The sequence below is a fragment of the Panulirus ornatus genome, chromosome 18 (assembly GCF_036320965.1).
Source record: "Panulirus ornatus isolate Po-2019 chromosome 18, ASM3632096v1, whole genome shotgun sequence".
Lineage (NCBI taxonomy): Eukaryota > Metazoa > Arthropoda > Malacostraca > Decapoda > Palinuridae > Panulirus > Panulirus ornatus.
In genome coordinates, this window is record NC_092241.1 from 24,955,731 (window position 1) to 24,975,335 (window position 19,605).

Genomic DNA, 19,605 nt, shown 5'->3' on the forward strand with positions numbered 1-19,605 from the left:
GGAGATGGAGTGAGTATTTCGAAGGTTTGTTGAATGTGTTTGATGATAGAGTGGCAGACATAGGGTGTTTTGGTCGAGGTGGTGTGCAAAATGAGAGGGTTAGGGAAAATGATTTGGTAAACAGAGAAGGGGTAGTAAAAGCTTTGCAGAAGATGAAAGCCGGCAAGGCAGCAGGTTTGGATGGTATTGCAGTGGAATTTATTAAAAAAGGGGGTGACTGTATTATTGACTGGTTGGTAAGGTTATTTAATGTATGTATGACTCATGGTGAGGTGCCTGAGGACTGGCAGAATGCGTGCATAGTGCCATTGTACAAAGGCAAAGGGGATAAGAGTGAGTGCTCAAATTTCAAAGGTATAAGTTTGTTTAGTATTCCTGGTAAATTATATGGGAGGGTATTTATTGAGAGGGTGAAGGCATGTACAGAGCATCAGATTGGGGAAGAGCAGTGTGGTTTCAGAAGTGGTAGAGGATGTGTGGATCAGGTGTTTGCTTTGAAGAATGTATGTGAGAAATACTTAGAAAAGCAAATGGATTTGTATGTAGCATTTATGGATCTGGAAAAGGCATATGATAGAGTTGATAGAGATGCTCTGTGGAAGGTATTAAGAATATATGGTGTGGGAGGCAAGTTGTTAGAAGCAGTGAAAAGTTTTCAAGGATGTAAGGCATGTATATGAGTAGGAAGAGAGGAAAGTGACTGGTTCTCAGTGAATGTTGGTTTGCGGCAGAGGAGCGTGATGTATCCATGGGTATTTAATTTGTTTATGGATGGGGTTGTTATTGAGGTGAATGCAAGAGTTTTGGAAAGAGGGGCAAGTATGCAGTCTGTTGTGGATGAGAGAGCTTGGGAAGTGAGTCAGTTGTTGTTCACTGATGATACAGCACTGGTGGCTGATTCATGTGAGAAACTGCAGAAGCTGGTGACTGAGTTTGGTAAAGTGTGTGAAAAAAGAAAGCCAAGAGTAAATGTGAATAAGAGCAAGGTTATTAGGTACAGTAGAGTTGAGGGTCAAGGCAATTGGGAGGTAAGTTTGAATGGAGAAAGACTGGAGGAAGTAAAGTGTTTTAGATATCTGGGTGTGGATCTGGCAGCAGACGGAACCATGGAAGCAGAAGTGAATCATAGGGTGGGGGAGGGGGCGATAATTCTGGGAGCCTTGAAGAATGTTTGGAAGTTGAGAACATTATCTCAGAAAGCAAAAATGGGTATGTTTGAAGGAATAGTGGTTCCACCAATGTAGTATGGTTGTGAGGCGTGGGCTATGGATAGAGTTGTGCACAGGAGGGTGGATGTGCTGGATATGAGATGTTTGAGGACAATATGTGGTGTGAGGTGGTTTGATTGAATAAGCAATGTAAGGGTAAGCGAGATGTGTGGAAATAAAAAGAGTGTGGTTGAGAGAGCAGAAGAGGGTGTTTTGAAATGGTTTGGTCACATAGAATGAGTGAGGAAAGATTGACCAAGAGGATATATGGGTCAGAGGTGGAGGGAACAAGGAGAAGTGGGAGACCAAATTGGAGGTGGAAAGATGGAGTGAAAAGGAGTTTGAATGATCGGGGCCTAAACATGCAGGAGGGTGAAAGGCGTGCAAGGAATAGAGTGAACTGGATCGATGTGCTATACTGGGGTCAACGTGCTGTCATTGGATTGAACCAGGGCATGTGAAGCGTCTGGGGTAAACCATGGAAAGTTCTGTGGGGACTGGATGTGCAAAGGGAGCTGTGGTTTCAGTGCATTATTACATGACAGCTGGAGACCATTGTTGTCTTTTCCTAGCGCTACCTCGCACACATGAGGGGGGAGAGGGTTGTTATTCCATGCGTGGCTGGGTGGCGATGGGAATAAATAAAGGCAGACAGTATGAATTATGTACATGTGTATATATGTATATGTCTGGGTGTGTATATATATGTGTACATTGAGATTTACAGGCATGTACAGATGTACAGAAAGGCACAAGAGGTGAAAAAGAGGGCAAATGAGAGTTGGGGTGAGAGAGTATCACTAAATTTTAGGGAGAATAAAAAGATGTTTTGGAAGGAGGTAAATAAAGTGCATAAGACAAGGGAGCAAATGGGAACTTCAGTGAAGGGGGCTAATGGGGAGGTGATAACAAGTAGTGGTGATGTGAGAAGGAGATGGAGTGAGTATTTTGAAGGATTGCTGAACGTGTTTGATGATAGAGTGGCAGATATAGGGTGTTTTGGTCGAGGTGGTGTGCAAAGTGAGAGGGTTAGGGATAATGATTTGGTAAACAGAGAAGAGGTAGTAAAAGCTTTGCGGAGGATGAAAGCCGGCAAGGCAGCAGGTTTGGATGGTATTGCAGTGGAATTTATTAAAAAAGGGGGTTATTTAATGTATGTATGATTCATGGTGAGGTGCTTGAAGATTGGCGGAATGCGTGCATAGTGCCATTGTACAAAGGCAAAGGGGATAAGAGCGAGTGCTCATATTACAGAGGTATAAGTTTGTTGAGTATTCCTGGTAAATTATATGGGAGGGTATTTATTGAGAGGGTGAAGGCATGTACAGAGCATCAGATTGGGGAAGAGCAGTGTGGTCTCAGAAGTGGTAGAGGATGTGTGGATCAGGTGTTTGCTTTGAAGAATGTATGTGAGAAATACTTAGAAAAGCAAATGGATTTGTATGTAGCATTTATGGATCTGGAGAAGGCATATGATAGAGTTGATAGAGATGCTCTGTGGAAGGTATTAAGAATATATGGTGTGGGAGGCAAGTTGTTAGAAGCAGTGAAAAGTTTTTATCGAGGTTATAAGGCATGTGTACGTGTAGGAAAAGAGGAAAGTGATTGGTTCTCAGTGAATGTAGGTTTGCGGCAGGGGTGTGTGATGTCTCCATGGTTGTTTAATTCGTTTATGGATGGGGTTGTTAGGGAGGTGAATGCAAGAGTTTTGGAAAGAGGGGCAAGTATGAAGTCTGTTGGGATGAGAGAGCTTAGGAAGTGAGTCAGTTGTTGTTCACTGATGATACAGCGCTGGTGGCTGATTCATGTGAGAAACTGCAGAACCTGGTGACTGAGTTTGGTAAAGTGTGTGAAAGAAGAAAGTTAAGAGTAAATGTGAATAAGAGCAAGGTTATTAGGTACAGTAGGGTTGAGGGTCAAGTCAATTGGGAGGTAAGTTTGAATGGAGAAAAACTGGAGGAAGTAAAGTGTTTTAGATATCTGGGTGTGGATCTGGCAGCGGATGGAACCATGGAAGCGGAAGTGAATCATAGGGTGGGGGAGGGTGGCAAAAATCCTGGGAGCCTTGAAGAATGTGTGGAAGTCAAGAGCATCATCTCTGAAAGCAAAAATGGGTATGTTTGAAGGAATAGTGGTTCCAACAATGTTGTATGGATGCGCGGTGTGGGCTATGGACAGAGTTGTGCGCAGGAGGGTGGATGTGCTGGAAATGAGATGTTTGAGGACAATATGTGGTGTGAGGTGGTTTGATCGAGTAAGTAATGAAAGGGTAAGAGAGATGTGTGGAAATAAAAAGAGCGGGGTTGAGAGAACAGAAGAGGGTGTTTGGGCACATGGAGAGAATGAGTGAGGAAAGATTGACCAAGAGGATATATGTGTCGGAGGTGGAGGGAACGAGGAGATGTGGGAGACCAAATTGGAGGTGGAAAGATGGAGTGAAAAAGATTTTGTGTGATCGGGGCCTGAACATGCAGGAGGGTGAAAGGAGGGCAAGGAATAGAGTGAATTGGATCGATGTGGTATACCTGGGGTTGACATGCTGTCAGTGGATTGAATCAGGGCATGTGAAGCGTCTGGGGTAAACCATGGAAAGTTGTGTGGGGCCTGGATGTGGAAAGGGAGCTGTGGTTTCGGGCATTATTGCATGACAGCTAGAGAATGAGTGTGAACAAATGGGGCCTTTGTTGTCTTTTCCTAGTGCTACCTCGCACACATGAGGGGGGAGGGGGATGGTATTCCATGTGTGGCGAGGTGGCGATGGGAATGAATAAAGGCAGACAGTGTGAATTGTGTGCATGGGTATATATGTATGTGTCTGTGTGTGTATATATATATGTACATTGAGATGTATAGGTATGTATATTTGCGTGTGTGGACGTGTATGTATATACATTGTGTATGGGGGTGGGTTGGGCCATTTCTTCCGTCTGTTTCCTTGCGCTACCTCGCAAACGCGGGAGACAGCGACAAAGCAAAATAATAATAAAAAAAACATTTCAATGTATCCATATATATACATACACATGTATACACATGCACACATTCATACACGCTGCCTTCATCCATTCTCGTCACCACCACGCCACACATGAAATGACACCCCTCCTTCCCAACGAGTGCACAAGGAAGCATTAGGAAAGGACAACAAATACCTCATTCGTTCACACTCAGACTCTAGCTGTCATATGTAATGCCCCGAAACCACAACTCCCTTTCCACATCCAGGCCTCACACAACTTTCCATGGTTTACCCCAGATGCTCCACAAGCCCTGGTTAAATCCATTGACAGCGTAGACTCCAGTATACCACATAGTTCCAATTCACTGTATTCCTTACACGCCTTTCACCCTCCTGTATGTTCAGGCCCCGATCGCTCAAAGTCTTTTTCACTCCATCCTTCCACCTCCAATTTGGTCTCCCAATTCTCATTCCCTCCACCTCTGACATATATATCCTATTTGTCAATCTTTATTCGCTCATTCTCTTCATATGACCAAACCATTTCAAAACACCCTCTTCTTTTCTCTCTACCACACTCTTTTTATTACCACACATTTTTCTTACCCTTTCATTACTTACCTGATCAAACCACATATTGTCCTCAAACATCTCATTTCCAACACCTAATTCCAACATCTCATTTCCAACACCATTTCCTCCCTCCTCTGCACAGCCCTATCTATCGCCCCTGCTTCAAAAACATATAACATTGTTTCACCCTCTATCCCTTCAAACACCCATTCTTGCTTTCCAATATAATGTTCTCGCCTTCCACACATTCTTCAACGCTCCCAGAACCTTTGCCCCTATCCCACCCTGTGACTCATTTCCACTTTCATGATTCCATCCGCTGCCAAATCCACTCCCAGATATCTAAAACACTTTACTTCCTCCAGTTTTTTCCATTCAAACTTACCTCCCAGTTGACTTGACCATCAACCCTACTGTACCTAATAACCTTGCTCTTATTCACATTTACTCTCAGCTTTCTTCTTTCACACACTTTACCAAACTCAGTCACCAGCTTCTGCAGTTTCTTACCCAAATTAGCCACCAGCACTGTATCATCAGCGAACAACAACTGACTCACTTCCTCAGCCCTCTCATCCACAACAAACTGCATTCTTGCCCCTCTCTCCAAACCTCTTGCATTCACCTCCCTAACAACCCCATCCATAAACAAATTAAACAACCATGAAAACATCATGCACCCCTGCAGCAAACCAACATTCACTGAGAACCAATCACTTTCCTCTCTTCCTACTCATATACATGCCTTACATCCTTGATAAAAGGTTTTCACTGCTTGAAGCAACTTATCTCCCAAACCATATACTCTTAATACCTTCCACAGAGCATCTCTATTAACTCTATCACATGCCTTCTCTAAATCCATAAATGCTACATACAAATCCATCTGCTTTTCTAGTTTCTCACATACATTCCTCAAAGCAAACACCTGATCCAAACATCCTCTACCACTTCTGAAACCATACTACTCCTCCCCAATCTGATGCTTTGTACATGCCTTCACCCTCTCAATCAATAACCTCCCGTAAATGTGAATAAGAGCAAGGTTATTAGGTACAGTAGGGTTGAGGGTCAAGTCAATTGGGAGGTGAGTTTGAATGGAGAAAAACTGGAGGAAGTGAAGTGTTTTAGATATCTGGGAGTGGATCTGGCAGCAGATGGAACCATGGAAGCGGAAGTGGATCATAGGGTGGGGGAGGGGGCGAAAATTCTGGGAGCCTTGAAGAATGTGTGGAAGTCGAGAACATTATCTCGGAAAGCAAAAATGGGTATGTTTGAAGGAATAGTGGTTCCAACAATGTTGTATGGTTGCGAGGCGTGGGCTATGGATAGAGTTGTGCGCAGGAGGATGGATGTGCTGGAAATGAGATGTTTGAGGACAATGTGTGGTGTGAGGTGGTTTGATCGAGTGAGTAACGTAAGGGTAAGAGAGATGTGTGGAAATAAAAAGAGCGTGGTTGAGAGAGCAGAAGAGGGTGTTTTGAAGTGGTTTGGGCACATGGAGAGAATGAGTGAGGAAAGATTGACCAAGAGGATATATGTGTCGGAGGTGGAGGGAACGAGGAGAAGAGGGAGACCAAATTGGAGGTGGAAAGATGGAGTGAAAAAGATTTTGTGTGATCGGGGCCTGAACATGCAGGAGGGTGAAAGGAGGGCAAGGAATAGAGAGAATTGGAGCGATGTGGTATACCGGGGTTGACGTGCTGTCAGTGGATTGAATCAAGGCATGTGAAGCGTCTGGGGTAAACCATGGAAAGCTGTGTAGGTATGTATATTTGCATGTGTGGACGTATGTATATACATGTGTATGGGGGGGGGGTTGGGCCATTTCTTTCGTCTGTTTCCTTGCGCTACCTCGCAAACGCGGGAGACAGCGACAAAGTATAAAAAAAAAAAAAAAAAAAAAAAAAAAAAAAAAAAAATCCTAGGAATACTTAACAAATTTATACCTCTGTAATTTGAACACTCACCTTTATCCCCTTTGCCTTTGTACAATGGCACTATACATGCATTCTGCCAATCCTCAAGCACTTCACTATGTACCATACATATATTGAATATCCTCACCAACCAGTCAACAACACAGTCACGCCCTTTTTTGATAAATTCCACTGCGATACCATGCAAACCCGCCGCCCTGCCAGCTTTCATCTTCCGAAAAGCTTTCACTACCTCTTCTCTGTTTACCAAATCATTCTCCCTGGCTCTCTCACTTCACACACCACCTGACAAAAACACCCTATATCTCCCACTCAATCATCAAACATTCTATAAAACTTCAAAATACTCACTTGACCTCCCTCTCACTTCACCACTACTTGTTATCACCTCCCCATTTGCCCCTTTCACTGATGTTCCCATTTGTTCTCTTCTCTTATAAACTTTATTTACCTCCTTCCAAAACATCTTTTTATTCTCCCTAAAATTTGATGATACTTTCTCCACCCCAGCTTAAATTTGCCCTCTTTTTCACCTGTTGCACCTTTCTCTTGTACATTCCACAAGACAGATGACACTGAGTTGGAAGTCCATGTGGTGTAGTAAAACTTGCCATAACACAGGGTAACAGCAACTTTTTTAAAGACACAGGGAGTATGTATGTCAACACACCGGCAAGCCTGTAATTCACAGCTAAAGCTGTAGAGAACTGTATAAAGTGATAAGTTATCGGTTTTATAGGTTAAGAATTTGTTTTTGAATTTGTGAAGTGTGTGTGTGAGCAAAAACAGGGTACATAATTTTCTGGAAAAGTACGCCCTGGATGTGACACTTTGAAAAGCATCATCCCAATGACTCACACTATTCTGGTCCCCACCTCTTTGTAACACCCACTCCTAGGGCCTATGCACAAACCTCCTATAAAAAAAGGAAAAAACTCCATATGAATAAAGAAAAATGTGAACAGATAGAGAGAAAGGGTTGATATAAAAAGGAAAAGAAAACAATCACTGCCTCAGAGTGTAATGATTCTAATGAGTCTACTACAGCAGAAATGAAATAACAACTTACTTATTAGAACCATACAAAATACTAACAATGCTACAAGGATGCCAGACCATGAACAGAGGGGAAAAAGTAAAAGCATGACTATCCTAATGATTATGCTGAAACATTGGTGATGCTATGAATACTAAGGAACATAGGTAACTTCAGCTACCAATTTGAGCAGGCCAGCGATACTGGTGCCACAAGTGTTCACAAACTGCTTGAGGGGTCCTTATGAAAGAAAGACTAGCCAAGACCACTGGAAAGTGGTTACTGAAGTGGGGAGAATACACTTGTATTCCTAATGAAGAGGTGGGGTACAGGGAGTTAACCCTTGTGATCACTGTAATCTATTAATGGCCATGGTACTTACTGGCCAAGAAAGAAAATAAAATAAGTAATCAATTCTAATTTTCTACCTTTAGTACATTGCTTCACTTTTATCCGATGTTTTTACTCTGACTCTGTTGTAAACTACATTAATATTATGCACTACTGGACAATATCATCTTTTCAGGAAATCTTTAAATGATCTTCCTTGATATAACTGCATTTTTCAGCCTCTTCAAATATAAAGACAATACTATAAAAATTCCTCAAAACTATATCTTAGTTATACCTTACCTAGATTTTTGTGGTGTTGCATACTCATTTAGCCCACTGTCAACTGATCTGGATGGTGATAACTTCACAGGTACTGAGAAGAGAATACTAGCATTAATTATCATACATCTTTACAAGAATAATCAGTTTTACTTGTCACAATATGTAAATGACCAATATAGAGATGTGATTTGCCAGTATAAAAATTCAAGTCAGTTGTAACTTGGCCTTGATCATCCAAAGATGTACTCCTACAGAAGAAAAGAAAGTTCTCTCTCCCACTGATAACTACTGCATCACCTCTAAGTGTTTTGCAACACAGCTGCAAACACTGAACTACTCTCTAATGATGATCATTACTCAAACATCTAATCGGATTTTCTTATTTCTACTCTTCTTTATTCTTCCATATCTGTTTCGACCTGTACCAGTGTGTAAATTTACAAAGACTATTACCACTTTCTTCAGATATCATTTCATTTCTTACATTATAAGCAGCTGCTTTAGGAGTAAATCAACATACGGGGTTTAAAAATATTTGGGGCATAAATGTTATAAGCCATACAAATGTTTAACCTACACTACCTTCATCTAGAAAAAAATGCACACCGACCCTCCAATTCCACTGGTTCAAGCAATGCAATAAAATTCTTATAGAGCTTTCCTGTAACAGGCCCTAACAACATGTCAAAAACTACTCATAAAACACTTTGGCCTGGATACACAATAAAATCCCAGACATCTGGAAAACTGCCAACATAATAACAACCCTAAAACCCCCAAATCATCCACACTCCTCATCATTCTGCCCTATATTACTTCTGTCTTCAGTACCCAGACTCAATGAAAAGCTGATCCATAAGAAAATCAAATCAAACATATAACTCTCTTTTTCTGCAATTTCACCTTTTTTCCTCTAATTCTTACATCCTGAATCCCATCCACTACATTCAACTTTTGTATATACCCAATAACTATATTTCTCAGATCATTGAACTTCTCTCTCATCTAATAACAGCCTTCATGATCCTTGAATCGATTCCTCCATTTTATCAGCTCCTCATGTTGTGTTAACTTACAATCTTGCATTTTAACAATTTCTCATAACACCCCATAACATGTGTTCTCTTATAGTTTCTCTTTCATCTCTATTTCTTGTCTTTTCCTAGTGGATCTTGTTATGACTGTTCTTGGTACCTTTCTTTATTGGAATCCATACCAGACTGCAGTCAAATTTGTACAAAAAATTGAGAACACCATCTGACTTTCTCAGTGTGTGTTGAAAGGCTTGTCTTTGCTTTCTATTCAGTTTCTCTGCTTTCTCTAAGACCTCTAATTTCATTTTCTTTCATGGCTTGCTGCTTCCCACATAAGCGAGGTAGCACCAGAAACAAATGGAGAAATGGCCTCATTCACCATAATTAGAGCCCCACATCCACAACCAAGCCCCACAGACCTTTCTGTGGTTTCCCTATGCACTTCTTAAGCCCTAGATCAGCCTATTGACAGCACAGCATCCCTGGTATGCCATATCACTCCAATAAACTGAATTCCTTGCTAGCCTCACCCCCTCCTGAATATTCTAGCTCCAAACACTCCTTGCATAATAGCAGACCATACGCAGCAATCCAGCTTTTATGTGAGGTCAGGGTGTACACGTGATTTTTAGCACACATACTCCAAACCTGGTTTGCAAAATCGTGATAGGTAACAGTCCTCTGTACTATCCTTAAACAGTTCATCTTCACATACAATTACCTTATTCTGTACTTTGTCATCTATGGCCCATGCCTCATATTATACAACATCACTGCATCTAATACTTCACATACAATTACCTTATTCTGTACTTTGTCATCTATGGCCCATGCCTCATATTATACAACATCACTGCATCTAATACATTATCAAGCATGCACATTTTTGTCCTCACAGACAGTAACCCTCCTCAGTGCACTGAAGACCTTCATCTCATCCACCCTATGACTCACTTCACATCCCAAGGTTCCACCTTCTACCAAGTCCACTCCCAGGTACCTAAAACATTCCATTCACTTATGTATTTGTAGAGTAAGAGGAGGGAGTTTTACACTCATGTGGCCCCATCTCTTGAACTTTCTCTACAATTGTAAAACCCATCAACTTCAGTATCTGAGCTGGCTCCTGTAATACAGAATAAAACAATAATAAAAAGGATATAACAATCATCCCTAGGGTAGGGGAGAAAGAATTCTACCTCCAAATTTGCTGCAAGTTGTTGAAGAAGACTGAAGGAGGCAGGAGAAGGAGCTGAAAAAAAAAATCTCAATTTCTAATTGATGGGACAGACGGAGCCAAGCAGGGAGTGCTCATCCTCCTTGAAGGCTCAGACTGGGGTGTCTAAATGTGTACGGATGTAACCAAGATGAGAAGAGGTAAGAGATAACTAGTATGTTTGAAGAAGAAAACCTTGATGTTCTGGTTCTGAGTAAACAAAGCTCGAGGGTAGAAGTAAAGAATGGTTTGAAAATGTCTCAGGAGCAACGTAAGGGTTGGTGAGAGGACAAGATCTACGGTAAGAGTAAGCACTGTTCCTGAAGCAAATGTAGGAGACAGTGAAAGTGTGTTAAAGAGTGAATTCTAACCAGATGTGGGTAAATATGAAACTGGAAGGCAAGAGATGAATGATTATTAGAGCTTATGCACCTGGCATCATCAGAAGAGAGATCATGAGAAGCTAATGTTTTGGGAGTAGCTGAGTTAGTAAGTCTTCAGCTTTGATGCAAGAGACCAGGTGTTATATGTAGTGTTTTAAATGTAGTGAGTAATGTGGTAGCTGAGGGTTAATTGGTGGGTATGAGGTATTAAACATAATGGAAAAAGTGAACAGCCTGTGAAATGATGTACTGAAAAGGGACAGGTGATTGGGAATACCTGGTTTAAAAAAAGAGGGACAATACATGAGTATACGTATGTGAGTAGGAAAGATGGTTAGCAGGCATTATAATTATGTAACCTGATATGCATGTAAAAATGACACTTCTGGATGTAAATTTGCTGACAGGGGCAGATGGTGAGATGTCCAATCACTATCTTGTGGATGCAAGGGTCAAGATTTGTTGAGTTTTTAGGTAAAGAGGAAACAATAGTGGTGAAACCATAGGTGAAAGTACGTGAGCTTGGAAAAGAGACTTATGTTAAGAAATAGCAGGAGACATTAAGTAAAGACTGGCAAAATGTGACAGTAAATGAAGCAAGGGGAGTGGGTGAGGAATGGGAGGTATTCAGGGAACTGCTGACATGTGTGAGAGAAACATGTGGCATGCAGAGGGTGGGAGGTGGACAGATGAAAAAGGGATAAAAGTGGTGGGATGAAGAAGTATGATACGGTGAAAGATACAATAGAGGCTTTTCGGTGGTTATTACAAGGAAGGTGTGCAAATGATTGGAGGATGTATAAGAGAAAACAGCAGGAGGTCAAGAGGAAGGTGCAGGGGCTGAAAAACAGGGAAAATAAAAGTTGGGGTAAGCAAGTATCAGTAAACTTCAGGGAAAATATGATGTTTTGGAAGGTTAATAGTGAGCGGAAAACTAGAGAGCAAATAGGGACATCAGTAACGGGGGCAAAAGGGGAAGTAATAAAACGTAGTGATGAAGTGAGGAGGAGATGGAATGAGTATTTAGGACTGTTGAATGTGTTTGATGATGGGCTGGCAGATGTAGGGTGTTTGGGTTGCGATGGTATGTGAAGTGAAAGAATCATTAAGAGTGGTTTAATGAAGAAAGAGGTAGTAAGGAAACCCTTCAGTTAGATGAAATGTGGCAAGGCAGCATTAGTGGATCGTAATGCACATGAATTTATTACAAAAGGGTGTGACTGTGTTGTTGAGTGTACCTGGTACGTTTTATGGGAGGATAATGACTGAAAGGGTGAAGGCATGTACAAAGCATCCAATTGGGGAGAAGTGTGGTTTCAAAAGTAGTAGACGATGTGAGAATCAGGTGTTTGCTTTAAAAAACATGTGAGAAATGTGTGGCACTTACGGATTCGGAAAAGGCATACGATAGGGTTGATAAAGATCCCTTATAGAGAGTCTTAAGAATATACAATGTGGGAAAAAAGATGCTAGAAGGAGAGGGGTTTTTACAAGGGTGTAAAGCATGTGTATGAGAAGGAAGACAGAAGAGTGAATGGTCCGAAATGAAGGATGGTCTGTGGTACGGGTGTGTGTCACCAAGATTGTTTAATTTGTTTACAGAAGGGGTGGTGAGGCAGGTAGATGCAAAAGTTTTGGTGAGAGGGGCAATTATGCAGTCTGAAGGGAATAAGAGGGCTGGATAGAGGATCACTTGTTGTTTGCTGATGATACAGCACTGGTAGCAGATTCATGAGAGAAATTGCAGAAGTCAGTGACTGAGTATGGAAGAACGTGAAAAGAGAAAGTTGAGAGTAAATGTGAATAAAAGCAAGATTATTATGTTTAGCAGGGTTGAGGGAAAAGTGAGTTAAGGTATAAATGTGAATGGTGAAAAATTGGAGAAAGTGAAATGTTTCAGATAACTAGGAGAAAAAATGGTAGTATATGGAACCATGAAAGTGGAAGCAAGTCATAGGGTGGGTGATAGGGCAAAGGTTCTGGGAGTGGTGAAGAATATGCGGAAAGAGAGATCATCATCTGGGAGGGCAAAAACGGGTATGTTTGAAGATATAGTAGTCCCTGTCTATTCATCTATCTATATCCATAATGTCTGTTCCCTTTGGGAATTCCCTCAAGGTGGTGACCACAGAAAATCAGTCATCTCCATAGCTAGTGAACTCTAGTGCTGCATTTCAGCCTTTACTGCCTTACTCTTAACATGCCACTTGCAGAGGGCAACTCCACTGCAGTATTTTCAACATAAAGCCAATGAAAACATCTGGGCACACTTCAAATTACACTTCACTATTTTCACGTGGCAAAAGTTTTAAACTTCATATCAAGCTACACCGCAACATCTATGCTATGGTGCTCCATCACATAGCTTCATGGCAAGAGAAGTATCAAGGTGATGTCAATGCCTACTGGTCTCATCTATATGCTGTCCATTCTTCTGTACATTTATGAGACACTGTCTAACCTTCACTGCTAATAGTTAATCAAACTTCCCTAAAACTCTTCATCGTGACTGGAAAACAATCAACAAATTCTTCAGCACATACAAAAAGAGGTCTCATAAAACCATTAATTTTGAAAGTAAAATTAATTTTAAAAAGCACTATAAATGGGAAGAGTGTTTATTAGACAATGATCAGATGCTTGAGCTACCTCTCTCAAATGAGGACAATTTTCATTAAATTCACCAAAATAAAGAGTAATGCTCCAAGTGAAACCTCCAGCTGTACTGTCAAAATTATGGACAGATAAGCAGTCATGGAGACCACAAAAAGACTGTTTAGTCTACACATGCACTACATGCCAATATTATTTGTATATACAAAATCTAAGTCCTCATTGACTCATTTAGTTACAGTGTCTTCAGAATCTCTTTGAACTTTTTTAATCATAAATGTCTTCAGACTCTATACTTTTTAACAATGGATTTACTTAGATAGTCTTTAATAATCCCGTTTTTGAGGCCAAGAACATCAAAAATTACCATCCAAAAGCATATCTTCAAATCATGGCAATATGATTAAAGGGAAAACTTGTTCTGACTTAAGTTTCTTCAGTTTACACTCATGTTTTCAAGAATGCAACTCAAGCATAAACAGAAGAAGAGCTGTAAGCTTTCATCCTGTGAAACAATCCAACAAATTCTCTCTTCCACATTTTTCCTGTAAAACCCCATTACCAATCTTATTACATAAAGTGGGACAAGCATTAGATATTCAGCATAAAAGTGCCAAATTTTGTGATTTTAAGTGGAAATAGGGAGTAGAAGTTTCCCAGGGTCAAACTGAATGAGGGAGTGTTGCCAACTTGAGTAAAATCCTCTCTCTCTCTTATGTTTCCTTTTAAAGGGACCCAAATTGTAAAAAAGCAAGTGGTAATGAATGGTGGGATAAAGAAGTAAGATTGTTAGTGAAAGTGAAGAGAACGATTTTTGCAGGGAAGTAGTGCAAATGACTGGGAGATGTATACAAGAAAGCAACAGGAGGTCAAGAAAGGTGCAAGAGGTGAAAAAGGGCAAATGAGAGTGGGATGAGAGAGTATCATTAAATCTTAGGGATAATAGAAAGATCTTCTTTTTTACCACACATCTCTCTTACTCTCATTACTTACTCGATCAAATCACCTCACACCACATACTCTCCTCAAACATTTCATTTCCAACACATCCACCCTCCTCCGCACAATCCTATCTATAGCCCACTCCTCGCAACCATATAACATTGTTGGAACCACTATTCCTTCAAACATACCCATTTTTGCTCTCTGAGTGTGGTTGAGAGAGCAGAAAAGGGTGTATTGAAATGGTTTGGTCACATGGAGAGAATGAGTGAGGAAAGATTGACAAAGAGGATATATGTGTCAGAGGTGGATGAAACGAAGAGAAGTGGGAGACCAAACTGGAGGTGGAAGGATGGAGTGAAAAAGATTTTGAGCAATTGGGGCTTGAACATACAGGTGGGTGAAAGGCATGCAAGGAATACAGTGAATTGGAATGATGTGATATATTGGAGTCGACATGCTGTCAATGGATTGAACCAGGGCATGTGAAGTGTCTGGGGCAAACCATGGAAAGTTTTGTGGCAGCCTGGAAGTGGAAAAGCAGCTGTGGTTTTGGTGCATTACATGACAGCCAGAGACTGAGTGTGAACGTATGTGGCCTTTGTCTTTTCCTACCACTACCTCACGAACGAACGGGGGGAGGGGTGCCATTTCATGTGTGGCAGAGTGGCAACGGGAATGGATGAAGGCAGCAAGTATGGATATGTACATGTGTATATACATATATTTTTGTGTATGTATACATTGAAATGTATAGGTATGTATGTGTGCGTGTGTGGGCGTTTATGTATATACGTGTGGATGTGGGTGGGTTGGGCCATTCTTTAGTCTGTTTCCTTACACTACCTTGCTAACGCGGGAGACAGTGACTAAGTATAATGAAAGATAAATAAAGAAAAAAGGATGTTTTGGAAGGAGGTAAATATAGTGCATACGACAAGAGAACAAATGGGAAGGGGACTAATGGGGAGGTGTTAACAAGTAGTGATGAAGTGAGAAGGAGATAGAGTGAATATTTTGAAGGTTTCTTGAATATAGGGTGTTTTGGCCTGGGTGGTGTGTGAAGTGAGAGGGTCAGGGAGAATGGTTGGGTGAACAGAGAAGAGGTACTGAAAGCTTTGCAGAAGATGAAAGCCAGCAAGGTGGCGGGTTTGAAGGTATTGCAGTGGAATCTATGAAAAAAAAAAAAAAGGGGGTGACTTGTATTGTTGATTGGTTGGTAAGGATATTCAATGTATGTATGGATCATGGTGAAGTGCCTGAAGATTGGCAGAATGCATGCATGGAGCCATTGTACAAAGGCAAAGGGGATAAAAGGTGAGTGTTCAAATTACAGAGGCATAAGTTTGTTGAGAATTCCTGGAAAATCATATGGGAGGGTATTGATTCACAGGGTAAAGGCATATACAGAGCAGCAGATTGGGGAAGAGCAATGTGGTTTCAAAAGTGGTAGAGGATGTGTGGATCAGGTGTTTGCTTTGAAGAATGTACATGAGAAATACTTAGAGAAACAGATGGATTTGTATGTAGCATTTATGGATCTGGAGAAGGCATACAATAGGGTGGACAGAGATGCTTTGGGGAAGAATTTAAGAGTATATCATGTGGGAGGTAAGTTGCAAGAAGCAGTGAAAGTTTTTACCAAGTTCATAAGGCATGTGTACGAGTAGGAAGAGAGGAAAACTGTTGGCTCCCAGTGAACGTCAGCTTGCAGCAGGAGTGCATGATGTCTCCATGGTTGTTTAATTTGTTTATGGATGGGGCTGTTAGGGAGTTTTGGAGAGAGAGGGGCAAGTATGCAGTCTGTTCTGGATGAGAGAGCTTGGGAAGTAAGTCAGTTCTTGTTTGCTGATGATACAGGGCTGGTGGCTGATTCAGGCAAGACACTGCAGAAATTGGAAACTGAGTTTGGTAGAGTGTGTGAAAGAAGAAAGTTGAGAGTAAATGTGAATAAAAGTAAGGTTATTAGGTTCAGTTAGGTTAGAGGACAAGCTGATTGTAAGGGAAGTTTGAAGGGAGAAAAAATGGAGGAAGTGAAGTGTTTTAGATATCTGCAAGTGGACTTAGCAGCGGGTGGAACCATGGAAGTGGAAGTGAGTCACAGGGTGGGGGAGAAGGCAAAGGTTCTGGGAGCGTTGAAGTATGTGTGGAAGGTGAGAAAGTTATCTTGAAGAGCAAATATGGGTATGTTTGAAGGAATAATGGTTCCAACAATGTTACATGATTGCAAGGCATGGGCTATGGATAGCGTTGTGCGGAGGAGGGTGGATGTGTTGAAAATGAGATGTTTGAGGACAATATGTGGTGTGAGGTGGTGTGATCGAATAAGTAATGAAGGGGTAAGAGAGATGTGTGGTAATAAAAAGTGTGGTTGAGAGCAGAAGAGGGTGTGTTGAACTGGTTTGGACACATGGAGAGAATTAGTGAGGAAAGATTGACAAAGAGGATATATGTGTCAGAGGTGGAGGGAAGAAGGAGAAGTGGGAGACCAAACTGGAGGTGGAAGGATGGAGTGAAAAAGATTTTGAGCGATTGGGGCCTGAACATACAGGAACGTGAAAGGCACACAAGGAATAGAGTAAATTGGAATGATGTGGTATAACAGGGTCAATGTGCTGTCAATGGAGTGAACCAAGGCATGTGAAGCATCTGGGGTAAACCATGGAAAGGTCTGTTGGGTCTGAATGTAGAAAGGGAGCTGTGTTTTGGTGCATTACACATGACAGCTAGAGACTGAGTGTGAACGAATGTGGCCTTTTTTGTCTGTTCCTGGCACTGCCTTGCTGGAGGGAGGGGGATGCTATTTCGGGTGTGGCGGGGTGACGACGAGAATGGATGAAGGCAACAAGTATGAATATGCACATGTGTATGTATATGTATGTATACGTAGAAATGTATATGTATGTATAAGCGTGTGTGTGTGGGTATTTATGTATGTAATGTGTATTTGGGTGGGTTGGGCCATTCCTCGTCTGTTTCTTTGCGCCACCTTAATAATGCGGAAGACAGCAGTTAAGTATAAAAAAAAAAAAAAATAAATAAATTGGGAAATTAAGAAAAAATAACTATCAAAAACATAACTGATATTTCAATTCATAGTCAACCTTACTTTTATAGGTTGAGTAGACTATCATATTCAGAACCCAGGTGCAGTCCTGGGGGTGTTTTATGATGCTAAGTTGTTGAGAGAGAATGAAGTTATTAATCTATGATTCTACAAAACTTTTCTATCTTGAAATACACTCATCAAACATGTCTTCTGGTATATATCTGAAGAGCTTTCAAGTATACATTTAAAGAAATAATTGGCAAGCTATTCATAACCTGCATAATGCCTTGGCAAGCTATTCATATCATACATAATGCCTTAGCAAGCTATTCATATCCATAATAATGCCTTAGCTAGCTATTCATATTCTACATAACACAGGTACACCACAGAATTTCCGGCAACTGATGGTTCAGCACCTCCTTTAGCCTGGACAAAATTACGTGAGGGAACTTGAAATTACTGCGGCCACCAGACTAGTATACTAGGCACAGATGGCGTTGTGTGTAGGGCACGTTTATTTACATTCTTTACACTGCACTTGTTGGTGCTGATACTGCAATTCTGTGAGATTCTTAGGTTATTTTGCTTCAACTTAGCCCTAGCTATGGCTTCTACGACAAATGAGAGTGTCAGTTGTGGTGTCAAACGTAAACACCAGTCTATATCAATCCAAGATAAGGTAGAACTGTTGTTAAATGGACCATGGTGTTTCGGTGCATAAGCTGTGTGACATCTACAATATTGCTTAATCAACTGTTTTTGATATAAAGAAGCAAAGGAAGAAAATATTGAAATTCTATGCAGACAGCAATCCCAAGAAGCAAATGACGATTACAAAAACTATGAAAAATGGTAAGAGTACTGAGCACGATCGAGTGATGATGGAATGGTTTTGACAGCGTAGGAGTGATGGAGTGGACTTGTTAGATAGCATGATAATGGACCAGGCTAACTTGTTCCATAAAGAACTTAAATTACAACATGAGTGTGACTACAGTGAAGGATGGCTTCAAAGATTCAAGAAGTGTCATGGTATTTCCATGAATAAAGTGTGCAGAGAAAAGTGGTCTGCAAACCACGAAGGAGATTCCGAGTATCTGAGCAAATTTGCAAAACTCGTAGCTGACAAGCACCTCAGTCCTGAGCAGGTGTACAATGCAGACGAAACTGCATTATTCTGGTGATGCACACCTAGGAAAACACTAACAACAAAAGACGAAGAACCCACAGGATTTAAACAGGGGCGTATCTAGGAGAAATAGCACCTATGGCAAACACTGAAATTGCACCCCTGTCCAAACATATAACACCAATATTTTTCATTTTTATTACCTCCGCCAAGGAGATTATGCTTTTACTAGGGTTAGTTTGTTTGTCTGTGAGCAACCTTCAACAAAAGTTATGAACAAATTTTGATGAAATTTTCAGGGAAAGTCAGAAATGACACAAGGACTAATTGAGTAGATTTTGGGAGTGATCCGAATCATTGTCTGGATCCAGGACGCCATTATGGAATATCAATTTTTGTGAATAATTTTTTTTTTCTTTGTCACTGTCTCCCGTGTTTGCCAGGCAGCGCAAGGAAACAGACGAAAGAAATAGCCCAATCCACCCCCATACACATGTATATACATACACGTCCACACATGCAAATATACATACCTATACATCTCAATGTACACATATATATACACACACAGACATATACATATATACACATGTACATAATTCATACTGTCTGCCTTTATTCACTCCCATCGCCACCTCGCCACACATGGAATAACATCCCCCTCCCCCTCATGTGTGCGAGGTAGCGCTAGGAAAAGACAATAAAGGCCCCATTCGTTCACACTCAGTCTCTAGCTGTCATGTAATAATGCCCGAAACCACAGCTCCCCTTCCACATGTGAATAACTATTGAATAATAATGATATCTATGTGATTCCAAATGCCAAAGATATGTTTTCATGGTCAAAAAATCTAAATCTTTAAAATCCGAATCATTGTCTGGATACAGGATACCATTACGCCACT

At 41.0% G+C, this 19,605-nt stretch overlaps 1 protein-coding gene across 2 annotated transcripts in view; it reads right to left on the reverse strand.

The window, feature by feature from the left end:
- LOC139755006 (maternal embryonic leucine zipper kinase-like) overlaps positions 1 to 19,605 on the reverse strand; it is a 304,773-nt gene that overhangs the window by 40,380 nt on the left and 244,788 nt on the right. For both annotated transcript variants that reach the window (XM_071672913.1, XM_071672914.1), the window contains exon 11: positions 8,350 to 8,422. In XM_071672913.1, the coding sequence (XP_071529014.1) occupies positions 8,350 to 8,422 (73 nt within the window). The remainder of the gene's footprint in view (positions 1 to 8,349; positions 8,423 to 19,605) is intronic.